Here is a 15,342-nt window from a genome sequence, read left to right on the forward strand (position 1 = left end):
AAGGGAGCCATTTCAACTTTTCACAGTTAGTTTATGCAAACAGTAACCTTCAAGAAATACTTTAAAAGCACCTTCAAACTGCAAGCAAAGGCAGGATAGATCAACAGCAAAGTGAAACTACAGTGAAAGTACAGTAACAGTTGACAAATATACTACTTATTGTGTTATGGAACTTTCCACACCTACTCAATGAACTACAACAACAAGATATGTACACAAACTTTGACATTGAAAATCCCCTTCTTCTGCATAATGAATTCTTTTGGCAATACCTTCACTAATTCACATGTCAGTCTTGACTCTAAAGTATCATAGAATGAACTTAAGTTATTCAAGAGCCACATTTCGAGTGTGTAATACGGTCCATAAATTAGTCTGAGTGATCATTACCATTGCGTCGTAAAGGTTAAGTATGAACTCCACAGAGATTACGTACTTTTCATAGTACCGCAACTCTTCTAATGTACAGTAGTTTTGAAATCATGCAGAGCATAAATTATTGTCCATCATTCTTGAATATTGACGTTTTCGTAATGCTATTAAATGGGAACGGTCCGACCTATGCAAAAGTGTAAGAGCACATTACACTTCCTCATTAGTTACTCAGCAAACCATTCATAACAAAGGTCAAGCTATTTTAGGAGTGCATACAGTATATGTTGAGGGAGAGACTGGTGAGAGAGGAATGAACAAAACCTGGATTAGAAATGACCAGTGAGAATGCAACAACTGCAAACCTAGACCACCATAAATATGATATAGAATGAGTTTACAGTTAGAAGGATTACCTGGTTAGCTTTATTAAACTGCTTCTTCAACCCTGCCAGAGACATCTTGTGTGATCACTCCTTGCCTTCCTTTCAAGGTTTCAGTCTTTCTAGTAATCAGGAACTCTTTTACCTGTTTTGTTTAAAATCTGTGGGTGAAAATTCACAAACTCAACAAAAATCTTATTGCTGTCCATGGTACACATGTAAAAATGTTACACATTTCAAGTGTTTCAAGTGTTTTTAAGTCTTACAGGTAGATGTCTCAGAGGACTTTTAAAGCTTTTGACTTTAAATACCAACATAAACGATCATATTCAAGAAGTATATATCCTTTCATTTTACAGTAGTTCTGACATGTGTTACTAAACAACTTGAAAGTTTGCAGCTTTTAAAGTACTTAAACTATTTGAAATGAAAGTCAAAATAGCTGGAAAATTGTCGGGACAAGGCCTTAATTTGCAGCAGAAAATTATTTTGAGATGGGTACACAACCAACATAGTCTCACTAAAAGCAACTTTAAATGTGAAGAGATTTCTTATTGCAATTTGGAGTCTATAAGCATGATACATCATGAACAATATTGTACATTTTATGTATCATGTTAATTGATATATACATATCAACTAAACAAGAACTGTTCGTTTCCATTTCTCAATGAAACAAAATTGTGTAAGAAAGTTACCACAGTTTATGCATTTGTGTCATGGTAGTACTGTAAGAGGAATTCTCAAGTATAGCTGTAAATATGTCTTTCTTTTATGTCAATAAGTTGTTCAGTTGAAAATCCTCTGTTATCTTTTAAACTCCTTATCCTCTTCACTCTTGTGTTATGAGGGAGACACTGTCAGATAACCCTAGCCTGTGTTTGAATACAGAGTTCAGACTATTAATGTTCCTGTGTTCATTTTATTTTGTTCTGAGTTTTAACTTGCGAATCCACGACCACGTCCCCACCGAGATCGTAATTCGGGGAATCTCGCACCATGCTACAGTACTATGAGAATTACCAACGCTTGAAAAATGATCACACACATTATTCAGCAAATGCTCCTCACCAATACATAGAGATAGAAGTTTTAGGCAGTCTCTAATGAAAATCTTTAATGAATTGCAAAAATTTCCTTCTTAATTTAAGAAAAACAATGTAATATTCAAAGAATTGTTTGCTTGAGCTCAGTGTTGCATTGCAGTACAATGTAGTACACTGCAGTAATTGTATACACTCCCCTGACACTCTGTGCATACATACAGTATGTACTGTATGCTAACAATGTGTACATCGATGACAAACTGGAACCAGAGCTCTGAACCATAGCTACTGTGCAGCACTGTATACTATAGTACAATAATGGAACAACGTTGAAATGCTAACATATGAGTCAATATTAGTTTGTTTTTCATTCTTTCAAGTCAAAGTGCAGTTTTATTTTTCACAATGCTAACTACAACAACAGTAATTAATGCAAAGCAGGATGTATGAACAGGAAATCACAACGGCATAATAAACAGAAATAAGCATGATTTAAGAAACTGTGGAGGAAGCTTGACATTATTTGTTTCCTTAATGCACAAACCAGATGCAAGAAAAAGTAGGAAGAAGCAAAATATACACTATGACTGTTCACATACCAAATACATTGAAAAAACATCACAAGTTACTTTTCTCTTGAATTGCAAGAAAACAGCTCTAGTCGTGCTGAACAAAAATGTCATATAATGGCTTTTAAAACGTATTTTTTGCAATGTTAGCCAATTATAATCTGCTTAATTGTAGTGTTCAACCGATTATGCATAACAGAAAATACCGATTACCGATTATTTTTTTCATAATCGTACCGATTCCGATTCCGATTATTTGAAAATGAGAAAATATCCCGTCTATACGAAATCGGCAATAAAGTTTGACAGAAACAATTATTGTTGTGATTTTCCCCCGTTTCTTTTTGCTTCGTTGTTATACAATGCTCTAAGGTATCATTTTGTATGAACCAAATTACCTCTGGAGTTTCTCGGAAAGAAAAAAAAAGTTTTTTATTTTTTTATTTTTCAAAATACGGAAATATGACATCCTACCTAGTCAGCACTGTGCTAAGGGAATGGCCTAACCACCTCGACGGGAATGTTACCTGTTAATGGCTTGAAATGGGTTAAGAATAGTTACTCAAAATATCCATCTCAAAAAGTATCTCAGACAAACCATCCATCTTCAATCTTTACCAAAGTGTAAATTTTAATGACATATTGCCTTCATTCCGACATTATTTTGTACTTATTTTCAGTATTATACCGTTTAAGGACAAATAGAAATGTTACGAATTTGAAGTTAAACATACCTATTCGTTACCTATTTAACTCCATTCAGGTTCAATTAGAAAATGTAAGCTTAGGCCAATCAAACTGAAAAGCAAATTTTATCATCGTATCTTGTGTAAAATTACTCTAAAATGTAATACCAGATTGATGTAAAGAAATAATAACAACTAGAAACTACTCCAATATAAAATATAACATTCCCTCTTAAAGACATATCACTTACAGTACCTTCCAAACACTTGCCCATTTCCAGCAAATTGAAAGTTGTAAACTAAGCTACGCATGTTTTTTTTTTTGGCAAACCGATGGTTAGGCTACATTTCCCATTGACTTAGTGTGGTTGTTAGGCTAACATGTGGTCGAAGATTGCAGTTTCCGTGGATATTTTTATTTTTTATTTGCGACACAACTGGAGCGAATAAACAGATGGCAAGGTTAGATTTCCATGCAGTTGACTTAGTGTGAATTAAGGCTACCATGTGGTCGGAGATTTGTGAGGATTTTAGGTTATTTTCGCTGGTACTGAAATTGCTTCGTGCAGGCCGTAATTTGCCACGGGAAATTCCCGGTGATTGTGCGCGACCCTCTCGCACTGCTTCAAATTTGATGCGGGATGTGAATACTGTTTGCGTGATTCGCGCTGCAACTGCAATTCCTAGCTAAAGCAAACGCATGTCACAATTAATTTTACACAGACACCTGATATAACGAGGGCGATTTTCTTATATTTCTTTTTTCTTTTTCGCACTCGTAATTGTGCTTTAGGAGGTCATTTTCACCTTCCATATGTTTTTGAATAATCGGTATCACATAACTGGTATTCCACGTAATTTTTACCGATTCCGATTATGTTCCGATTATGCAATATTCGTACCGATTCCGATTCCGATTAGGTTAATCGGTTGAACACTACTTAATTGCTGATATTTCCATTGAATGAATTGATAAAACAAATTCATAAAATGGATACAAAAACTTGTATTTTTGGACTGGATTATACTGTACCTTTACATCACTCTAAATGAGTCATAAAATATAACTAACTGTACACACAATTGGATATCCCTATCACTCCCTAAGGGTTAAAATTTGTCTGTCCCTATTTAGAGAGCTATTAACTGCTTAACCTAATGCAGAACATTTACTGATCCACAAATTAATTATCTATATATTAGTTAATATGTCAACCTGTTATGTTAATACAAATTCATTTCATAATTCCTAGTAGAAGAAAAGATGTTTTCAGGGTGGGTTCAGCAAACCCCTGAGAATGCAGAATGAAGGATGCAGACGAATCACATAAATTGTTATTAAAAAAATTTAGCAATTTTTTAATAACGGTATTTTATACATGCATTGATACACACATTCATGGGTTTGAGATTTAACTAGCTAGTCCCAAACGATATAGCAACACAGGGCAGACTGCTGCATAACCTAAGTTTAATAAGAGAATACAACAAATATGTATACAAAAGAAAGGCCAAGCAGCTACAGTTGTTGCGATATGAGATTTTCCATATCGCATATATCGTAATATTTGTTCTCCTATCGCGATATACTGTAGAAGCCATGCCCATTTTCAACTCAGCAAATCCAGTCACATACCAAAAATCCAAACAGATATGCAAAAACATCACTGAAAATAAAAGCAAAGTATGGAGCGATATTACGACACCAGCAAAATAATCCCCTGGTAGTAGGCCTATTACTACTCCACCGCTCTTCTGCAGTGAGAATCTTTTTAGATTTGTTGCAAAAATCATGAAGCCTACTCAAAGGACAGCATAATTTTTTAACACTAAGTCAATAGCCTACAATTAATAATGTCATGTGCTAGTAGTAGTACCAGCCTACTTACTTCTAGTGCTACTGCTAGTACTAGCCTAGGCCTATGGAGAAAATGCCCCCAAAATGAATCAATCAGCAAATGGTGGCTATCTAGACATAGTAATGTAATATAATAAATAACCATGTATTTCGAACATTCAAGTACGAGTAAGCTTTATCCCTATCTTTGCCACTGGCTGGGATTATCCTGCTCTTGACTTTAGTACAAGATATTCATTGAGTAGGCCTAACGTTATAAGCAGTGCTAACGTAACGTCTTAGGATTCCAGTAGCATATTATTAAGGGTAGGGTGAGAGTACGCCTTTTATACACACAGATGGATTACTCACGTCAGTTTCGCACCACCCTGCCTTCACTAAATCGTTGCTAGCCTAAGGTAAGAACGTTATCCGTAAGTAACTTTATGGTGACAATCTTGCAGTTTTCTCCGGACGCCTAACCTCCACTGTGACCAATATCATTCCACCGGCTGGGACTACTGTAGGTGGTTTCGGCACTTTTGTACTGACATTGGTTACCTACGGCCTGATCCTATCTAAATAGGTACAATATCACACTTATGAAGTTACGAACGTAAGGTCTATACATAGATTCATTGCTTGCCAGGATTCACGGTCGATCACAAGTTACTGTAGACTGCCAAATCTACGACCACATAATTGCCTCAGCGATTATATCTGTTAGAGGGAGCTCGGTTTAAATCTAACAGGTTGTCATCATTATGTCAGGGAGGCGCTTTTGAGACACTTTTCACCATGCATGAAATATACCAGTGTTGCATTTGGAATACAATACGAGTTACCCTAATCGATTCCTATAAGGAGGGGGACACATGTGATCGGGTGGGAGGGGTGGAGTGTTGCGTTGTCTATATTCCCGTAATGTTACGTAAGAGGTAAACTGTATTTGCGAGAAGAGTAGCAGGGCGGAAGAGTAGCATGGAGGTGACAAAGCGGCGTGGGTAGCAGGTAGGCCGGGTATAGGCGTATGCATATTTCACACCGGGGACGGAAGGTTTTTGCCCTGAAAAATTTCCCTGATTGGCAAACAATTTATAACATGAATTTTTGGTTCAATTTCCATCAAAAATAAAGTGCCAGTGCCCTCAAATCGACACGTTCTTTTCTCAGGGAGCTGGCGCCCTTCCCCCTCCCTCTCCCCCCCCCCCGCCTCGAACGCCTATGAGGCCGGGGAGTGGAGTGGTATCTCAGTTTGGGTTAGGACGACGGGAAAGAGTTGCAAAAAGACTTTAAAGTATGGGTACTATCGGAAGTGTTCTTTTACCGGTAGTATATTAGAAGAAAGAGAGCTGTTATAAGCGGGATATATTAAATTTTGGGACGTAGTCATATAACTTTGACAGAGAGGTGTTATTTAAGTAACTTGAAAGGACGGAGACGATATTAGCGATGAAGAACTTCCCGCTCTCCACAGATGTATCCACTCACGATCATGAACTTGAGACTTGGATAATCTTTTTCTTCTTCGAAATTTATTGAAACGTTATGACAGCTGGGTTTTAAGTGGAAGCCTGGAGTTCCAGGCAGGCTGCGGCACTATATATAGACGAAGAGATATTCCCATTAATAATTGTTATATCGTTATATCGGATTCAATATTGTATTGCTATCAAGAGGTCGTAGTGACAATGTCATATCAAGACCACATGATGGACATTTGATGCACACGGCCTTCAAATACTAACTTTGTTGTATTTCTCCTCTTCAGTAACATCCAAATAACTTTTCAATTTTAACACCCTATTCAATATAGACCCTGTTAGAGGCCTAAGGGATCACGAGGTTGAGAGTCAAGAACATCAAGGACCCTATGTAAACATTTAAAAAAAAATCAGCACTGTAATTTCTCATATAATTGGTCAAAGCATTGTTAATTTACAGCTTTTGAAAGGACACCGCTGACTCTGGCTATTTCATTCCATGATTCATACAAAGTAATCCCTTTGAGAAGAATCATTTTTGAATGCTTAATGTACTACTTTCTGCAACTTAAGGCAATGATCTCTATTGTTCATATATCATTGGAAAACCTGAAAAAAATTAAAGCCATGGGAAATGCCACCCACCCCCCCCCCCCACCCCCCCCCACCCCCATTAAGACTTATTTTAAAAGGCCGTGGTATATTCGCACATCGAAGCATCACTATTTAACATTTGGGACAATACAAGATGTTTCTCGATGTTCCTCAACTGCCCCCCTCACCCTATGGATTTAACCCAAGCTATGGCCCTGCATGGGTAGGTCTTTATACGATCAAACAATATTTAAATTAAAAACCAACAAACGACTAAGAAAGCTGGATCGCCATGCCAACCGCTATTAACATTTTCCTACAAATGTTGGCGCGCCCTTTTGTACCATCGTTATGTTGCCGTTGGGAGAAGTTATGTTGCCGTCGCTAAAACTTATAGGTTGCCGTTGTAACTAATCCTGTTTCCCAGTTTCATTACGTTGCCCATTCTCATTCCGTCGCGCGATGTATGGTTTCTATTCTGGCACACCATATTAATCAATAAACAAATATAATAGGAATATAAAAACTTGCATACAAATATTGGCACTTCAAAAATCTACATTAAATTGACCCATTCATTAATATTGAGGAGACCATAATACAAGGCAATATGAACGAACAATAGGCAAATCACCAACATATATGAATACTACTAGATTATTATGACATCAGTGTATCCTGTTCATGATGTATAGTGCACATACATGTTACTGTTTGGCAAGGTTGAAAATTCTGATGAATTCTTGTTGGCAGCATATATAGGATAGTGAGCCAAGAGGCTGATATGTTTGTGGGCAGAAACCTGATCAATGAAAATGGATTTGATATATGAGGAAACATACTTGCCTTTATATGAATGAAATGTTTAGGCCCTCCACTAAAACAATAGGGTTCTTGCGACGACAACATAACCTGTACAAACGGCGAGCCATGCAGTATCATAAAATCAAGTCCATCTCACCACTACGATTCTTTTTTGCGCGATTAGTGTCGTATACTTATGGTCGTTTTATAAAACAAGGGAAGAGAGATTAAAAATTGACCAAGTACGTTCAAACTGTCAAAACCTGACAAAAGAAACGTTTGAGTAAGGGGTGGGCACTTTGCTAGCCTGGGAATGAATAAAGTCAGTGGATGGGGGGGGGGGGGGGGGACGTGAAACGACTATACGGTGAGATGGACTTGATTTTAAACGTTTTTATATTGTTCTGCGAGCTAGTCTGGACACAGAGAACTTTCATGATGCAGAGATTTTTGGCATTTGAAAGTGACCGGTATCTGCAAATCGTGCACCTGGAAAGCCTGGCCGAGGACCAAGTATAACTCTCATTATGATGAACAGACATGCCCTATGCGCATGTCTGAATCCTGCATGGAGCTCATCATGATGAGTGGAACTTAAATTGTTGGGATGGTACTAGGGTTAAAAATTGAGTAAACTTTTAACTGTTTTTTAGTTTCCGTGTTTGTTTTTCACACTTTTGTGTTTCAGCTGCATTCATCAGCTATAGTCAACGAGAAAAGCCGTGATTTTGTGGCTTGATCAAACAATGAATTAACGGGCCTATATGGTTTTTCTTAACTTCGAAAGCGAGTTTATTACCCGAGTTATTCAAGGATCCAACACTTCCAAATATATTATCAGTAAGCTAAAATTCGCTTCTCGGCCTTTTGGCTAAGATCATATGTAGTATATATTTGTTCCCTTGCTAGGGGAATTGTGATACACAACTGACGATGATCACACAGTCACAATTTCGCCGCAAGGGGACTGGGGTTGAGAGCGGATCAGTCGTTCGGTTGTTGGTTTCGTGCCCAGGTTCTTTCATGGGTGACTTTTCTTTAAAAAGATAAGCTAAAATTCTTTAAAGTCAATATTACACATCAGTGAGCTTCACTTTCCCTCCTGCATGGTACACATGTTATTTTCTGTTTACCTTTCAACATAAACTGTACCCTTATTCATGTTCCGTTGCCAGGGGGTCATCATGTTGGAATCAATCTGGACGACTCAAACAGAAAGGTTTTATTGAATTGTTGATCATTTTTTCTATGTTTCGATTATCTTATATATATACTAACATTTCTTAGTGTCATTTCAAGTTCACTCGCTTCGAAGTGTTCCGCCACTCAAGTCCTCCAGGTGAAAAGAGCTTCCATTTGCAATTCGTTTTACGCCTTGAAGCAAGTTTACGGAGTTGATAGTCCTGTTCTATGTCAACATATCTCTACGGTAAATGCAGATCATCAATCTTTGCTGTTTAGCTGTGTGCATCTACGCGTAATATATAGAGAAGACACAGGCGCAAACCCCAGGGAGATCACATCGGAGTAGGCCAAATTCAGTGAAATTTGCCTCGGCTGTAATGGCTCTCCATTGTGGGTTCAAATTGCATGAGTTGCACGTTTGATTAAACTTGATTTTCAAATTATTATCTTGTTACAATTTCTCAGTTCAAAAAATTACGTAACGTTATTCTGTATAATAAGCATTCAATGGATTGATTTATATAACGCAAATTGCTGTTAGGTTTAACGGTAGGCCTTGTAGCCTAGCCATGTTACCTATCAATATGCATGTAGGCCTACAACTTACAAGGCTACAGTAGGCTACCAAGTCAAGCATTTTAGTGACTGTTATTAAAAATGAATGCACCATTCCAAAACTAAGAGTAACCAATTACAATATAGGCAAAATATGTGACCTAACGTAAGCAAGGGCTACAGTTAAGTACAGTTTATTCTTTGTGCCGAACTAAGTTTAAGGCTATGCTAGTAATAGTAATTAGTATGTGTTATGAAGTAAGGCAGTAGGATAATTCAATAATTGAAGATTTTCATAAAGACCATAATTCACTTTAAACTATCTTGAGGTAAAACATATGTTATCTTATCTTTGTTCACATGATTTTTTTGAACTTTAACTCATTTGCTCAAGATTGAATTAATATCTCTGATAAAAAAGTATGTTCACATTCCTTTCCAGCTTTGAACGTGTCAGCCCGACTGTGTGGCAGGTATGCCATTTGTGTTAGCAGGCCATCTACTTCAAGTTGCTGGTATATAACCAGAAGTGTTTATGATCAGAAGAGCACGGACAAGACATTGCAAGTACCAAGTCAAAGGTTTGTATTTTCTCCACTTGTACAATCAGGAACTGTACAAATGTATGAATTGCCCATTGATCTTTATTTTCTAACTTTTTAGCTAACTATGCTCATTTACTAAGTTTACTTTACATTAATTTTCAAATGTTGCAGCCAATTTCTTGGTAATCCACCTTCGTAGCAATGTTAGTTTATATATTTCTTGGGAATTCCATGCAGAAAAATCAGTTGTACATATTTCTAGATATGCCAACTCAGGAAATTAAGGACATGACCCTGCACAACTCTTTGCCAACTGTTGAGGTGTGAGATACATACATTCCTCTTTCCTAGGTGTTTATCATTTAATACAACATGAAATTAACTTCCTTCACTAGTGAGTAACTTAGTTCCAATATGTTTTAATACTCTTTCCAACCTTTTACAGAGCTGTATTCTATGGCGTTTCTTATTCTTTAAAGCAGTATGTCTTTGAATAATATTTATAACAAAAAGAATATTAATGCAAACTGTAGTTAAAAATCCCAGATCGTTTGTTGCTGCTGGAGATATCGACATATGTGTGTTATATTTCCTTGATCAGCACACATTGATAAATATCTCGGTTTCTTTCTTTCTAAAAAAAAAAAGTTTGACCGTCTATAGGGAGAAGAGCTCTGCAGCACCCGTCGTACAGCGAAGCAGAGTTGACAATGCAGGAGAGTTTGTGGTAGCAAGATTAGATGATCTTATCAACTGGGCCAGGAGGGTAAGTTTAAATGGATTGTGAACCAATGAAAAAAAATTGGCCTGAGTGCAATGACATATGTACTGTACACCAAACATTGGAAAGAATTCAAGCTTTTACAATAGCTTTTCAAATAGGAATGTTGGGGGGGGGGGGGGTTGGGATAGTAGACCCAGAATGAAGCTGGTATTGACTCCAGGTCTCATCCATTACACAAATGTGACAAGTTACAAGTTAAGTAGATCACAGTGGTAGGTGTGTATAGGACACAGGTAAATTTCTTTATTTGTAAATTCCCAAATCAGGAAGTTTTGGTGTCTGTAGCTCGATTAATTTGTTTAGATGGCATTGCACATGGTTTATATAATTTTGCATGGCTAATTGCTAAGTAATTATAACCTAATTGCTAAATAATGCCAAAGATGTTTATTTTGTACACAAAACCATTAGTTTTTTAATATTTTATATTCAATAAAATGAAGAGACATGAAAGTTGCTATGCAAAAAGTAATCATGGTATTTTTCTCTGTTTTGCATGTCGTTTTCTTGTAATACACATAAAGCAACCCATTTCTCAAAGGAAAAGTATTTAAAATCATTAAAAGGTTGAAACTTAAAAGAAGGATTTTGAGATGATTCATTAATATCTGGCAATTCTTACCAAACTTAAAAAGTGTTTCTCAAGATATGAAATCAATTTATCCATAAAAAGTGTATTATTTCACTCCAAATGGTAGTATCTTGAGTAGGTAATGGTAAAGTTTGTCCAATTTTGAATATTTCATCATGTGTAGACACTTTGTAATGTGAGTTTTCCACCAGGAAAAGCATGTTTAAATTTCCTAAACTTTGAACATTTTTGACATCATCTACAATTAAATATGACTATTCAAGCTAATAAACTGTATTGTCATGAAAGATAGGTTTTGATGTAATTTTAAATTTCCTAAACTTTGAACATTTTTGACATCTACAATTAAATATGACTATTCAAGCTAATAAACTGTATTGTCATGAAAGATAGGTTTTGATGTAATTTCGCGGAAATCAGTCCTTTATTGCAAAATTGATTTTCAATTCAGAGTTCAATGTGGCCTATGACGTTTGGTTTGGCTTGTTGTGCCATGGAAATGATGCACATGGCAGCACCGAGGTATGATATGGATAGATTTGGAGTGGTCTTCCGCGCCAGTCCTCGGCAGTCAGACGTTATGATTGTGGCAGGGACTCTCACCAACAAAATGGCTCCCGCTCTGCGGAAGGTTTACGATCAGATGCCAGAACCAAGATGGGTGATATCAATGGGAAGGTATGAATTACAAAACTCCTTCCACAATAATATTTCATTCAGCATTTTGAAAGTCCCAATAGGTTCCTACATACGAGGTAAAACCTTTGTACAACCTTTTTTCACAACAAGTCAAACCATGACATTTCAACCACAACATATCTGCCTAAAGGGTATGTACTTATAGGCAGGCAGGGAATGTTTTCATGTATTGCACACTGCTAGAGAACAGGCTCTACTTTAATAAAAGCAAATATATTCAAAGTATAGCACATTTCTAGGAAAAATCAACAACTTTACACGGGGAAAAAAAAATGTTTAAATTGTTAAGTCACATACCACCCACTGAGATCCTTTCCTTGGAGTAATTTAATGATATCGATCATCGATACTGCAGACTGGTAGATATTTGGCAGTATGTATCAATTAATAGGGACTATGTGATGTGGAGTGGGAGTTAATTCTGACAGTATCATCTGGTTTCCTTTCAGTTGTGCTAACGGAGGCGGTTACTATCATTATTCTTATTCCGTCGTACGTGGTTGTGACAGAATTGTCCCAGTAGACATATATGTGCCAGGTCAGTATTTTTTTAATTTTTTTTTACAGTTTTTGAAGAGCAGGAATTTTAGTGCCATAAACAGTCCCTTTATCTTTTCTTTCTGTCTAAATGATCTGTCAACCTTGAACAGAGGTAATACTTGACAATGTGAATACAAAGGCATTGATTCAGCAGAACAGCTGGTGGTGCCTTCCATCATAATATAGTTACTTCCCAAGCATGGATTTGTTTAATTTCACAGAATGAAAAAGAGAGCTACACCTAGTTGATTATAGACTCTGTCCTCGAGTGGAAAGATTGGGTAGATTTTTCGCTGTTTTGATGAGTAATTTGTAGAGAATTAGGTTTACTATCGACATTATGCATGTATCTTCTATTATATTGAGCAAGGTGCATACCCATTGCTGCCTGTTATTGTCCAGATATTTCTTGGTATTTTATGTATAAATCGAACAGCAGAAACTAGCAGAGGTCAGTCAGTACGGCAGGATGTAATGGACCCACCAAATGAGTGTTTTTCATTACAGTGTAATGTGTTACTATGTTATCACTTTGATGTACGGGACATAGTATTATTACCACCTGGTAGCCTAGAATGATATAATAATTGGTGGTAATTTTCTTATATCATTTTCCTTACCATTTGTTACATTCTCTGTAGTGAGTATCCTTAGTGTGATTGACAGGTTAAATAATGTCATAGAACCATTTGGCAGTGGTGACTAAAGCTACTCTGCTTCAATTACTTGTCTTGTGGAGTATCCTTCCACACTAAACCTTTGTACTGTAAACCTTTAACCAATGATGAAGATGCAGGGGTTCAGACTAGGGTCATAATGTTGGCCATCATAGCTTGGAGTAATGTCTTCAGAGTACCTGTATGTGACGGGCCCTGGGACACTGCTCTATAGCCAGAAACGCTGCAAATTCTGAGGATTGAGGACGTGCTAGTACGCTGTCTACTTCAAATTATGTAATTCTGCATTTGCACTCCTCTTCTCAACCCCTTCCCCCCATAACCATGATCCCGCCTTGATCCCATAATCTTAAAGGAACATGGAGGTCTAAGGTATTGAAAAGTTTTTCTCTCTTGTTTAAAGTATTATTCTTCTTTTCAGGTTGCCCACCTACTGCCGAGGCTCTTCTTTACGGGATTTTGCAACTTCAGAAGAAAATCAAAAGACAGAAAAATGTTTCCTTGTGGTACCGAAAATAATTTCAGGGATTTTGAAAGAGACAGTATTGATCCAAAGAACTATTCTAATAACATAACCTCAATGTTCGAAAGGTCATTTTCTAACAAGAATTTAACCCATGAAACCGGAGCCATCGATGATATGGATTTTATCATTCTAACCAAACAACTACAGAGAAATGACAAATGCAGTGTCATTTAAGTCATCTTTTAATGGTAGAGCAATTGTTGAAGTTTAAACCTTATCAAGAGTATTTTTAAGGTTCGACCTATTCATGATAGCTTAAAAGAAGGAACCTTGCACTTCCTGTGTGTACATGTACCTAATTTTTCACTTCTTTCTCGACTGTTTCATATTTCAACATTGAACAGCGGTACTGTCTACTCTGCCAAGTATCCTTACACCAGTAATAACATAAAGCTCAGTGGATTGCTAGATGAGACATCTTTGGCAAACGTCAGTTAGTAAACTCGGTTTGCGGTGTTTATGATCATTCATCCCTGTTTTGATTTCTGAATCAGGGAAAGAAAGATGTTAATAAAAAATAAAGCTGGTATAGCTGGTCATGATTAGATACTAAGCTTCATTCTAGTTTGCAGCTCTACATATGATAGGTCAATGGAATTTCATCCCTGTGAAGCCTTGCACTTGTAGTCGGTTGTTCATTGGAAATGAATTGTTGAGTTGTGATTTGTCGCTATAGAAAGAACATGAGATGCAGGGTTAGGTAATGTTTATGATAGTGTGGATTCTACCATGTCAGTTCTTGGAAGGGTGTAAGTTTTAACTGGAGTGATGATAATGGCAGACTTATTGAACTTGAGGTGTCAAGGAAGCAGTGATCAAGCTGCAGTTAATAGAATCTATATTTCAAGTATTGCCGTTGACTTTTCTTCAGCTGGTGTAGAAGTGGAATAAAATTTATTGAAACAGAACCTTCGACCTCTTTGTTATCATTTTATGTGTCTGTGTGTGTCAATCAAGTGCCATACAATTTGGTGGGAATTTGGGTCTTGACAACATTGTAAACTACCCATGGAGTAACATTTCCTTGTTTAAAATTAATCTGATGATAAAAGTTGCCTTCATTCAGTCAAACCTGTCAAAGGATCTAGTTGTTGAAATAAGGTGTCAATTCAATATTTATTCACCACTTGTATATGCCTTAAAAGAGACTAGGAAGTTGGTATTTTCTCTGATAGTTGTGTACCCAAAGTAGCCAACCTTGTGATTTGGTTCATGTGTTAAGTTTGTGTTTAATACAAGCTGCTAAGTTGAGTTTTTAAAGAGAATGAGACCTTACAAAGTTTGGCAACAGCACAAACCATCAATATATCTGGCATCTCACACAGTTATTATATCGTGGTGGCATTTCTCAGTCTCATATGCAAAAGTCTAACACTCGTTTTACAAAGTAAAACAGATTTGTGGATACTTTTTCCATCATTCAGTAGTGACAAGATCATTTTCTAAAATGTACAGTACAGTCCC

The 15,342-nt window shown here is 36.8% G+C and overlaps 2 protein-coding genes across 3 annotated transcripts in view; one reads left to right on the top strand and one right to left on the bottom strand.

The window, feature by feature from the left end:
- Window positions 1-5,562, bottom strand: part of LOC139979100 (endophilin-A3-like) — a 38,692-nt gene extending 33,130 nt beyond the window's left edge. The window contains exons 1-2 of the mRNA XM_071989768.1: window positions 5,266-5,562; window positions 789-916 (exon numbers count right to left, since the gene is read on the bottom strand). Of these exons, the coding sequence (XP_071845869.1) occupies window positions 789-833 (45 nt within the window). The 5' untranslated portion in view covers window positions 834-916; window positions 5,266-5,562. The remainder of the gene's footprint in view (window positions 1-788; window positions 917-5,265) is intronic.
- Window positions 5,563-9,170: 3,608 nt separating this feature from the next.
- Window positions 9,171-14,786, top strand: LOC139979101 (NADH-quinone oxidoreductase subunit B-like). Of its 2 annotated transcripts, none has more exons than XM_071989769.1 (6): window positions 9,171-9,204; window positions 9,958-10,096; window positions 10,709-10,826; window positions 11,888-12,114; window positions 12,585-12,673; window positions 13,774-14,786. In XM_071989769.1, exons 1-6 carry the CDS (start codon window positions 9,186-9,188, stop codon window positions 13,869-13,871), a joined length of 690 nt encoding a protein of 229 aa, XP_071845870.1. In that variant the 5' UTR covers window positions 9,171-9,185; the 3' UTR covers window positions 13,872-14,786. The 2 variants fall into 2 exon arrangements, with proteins under 2 accessions (XP_071845870.1, XP_071845871.1); XM_071989770.1 differs by lacking the exon at window positions 9,171-9,204 and adding an exon at window positions 9,211-9,350.
- Window positions 14,787-15,342: the final 556 nt, after the last annotated feature.

Source organism: Apostichopus japonicus, chromosome 13, assembly GCF_037975245.1.
Source record: "Apostichopus japonicus isolate 1M-3 chromosome 13, ASM3797524v1, whole genome shotgun sequence".
In the NCBI taxonomy this organism is placed as follows: domain Eukaryota; kingdom Metazoa; phylum Echinodermata; class Holothuroidea; order Aspidochirotida; family Stichopodidae; genus Apostichopus; species Apostichopus japonicus.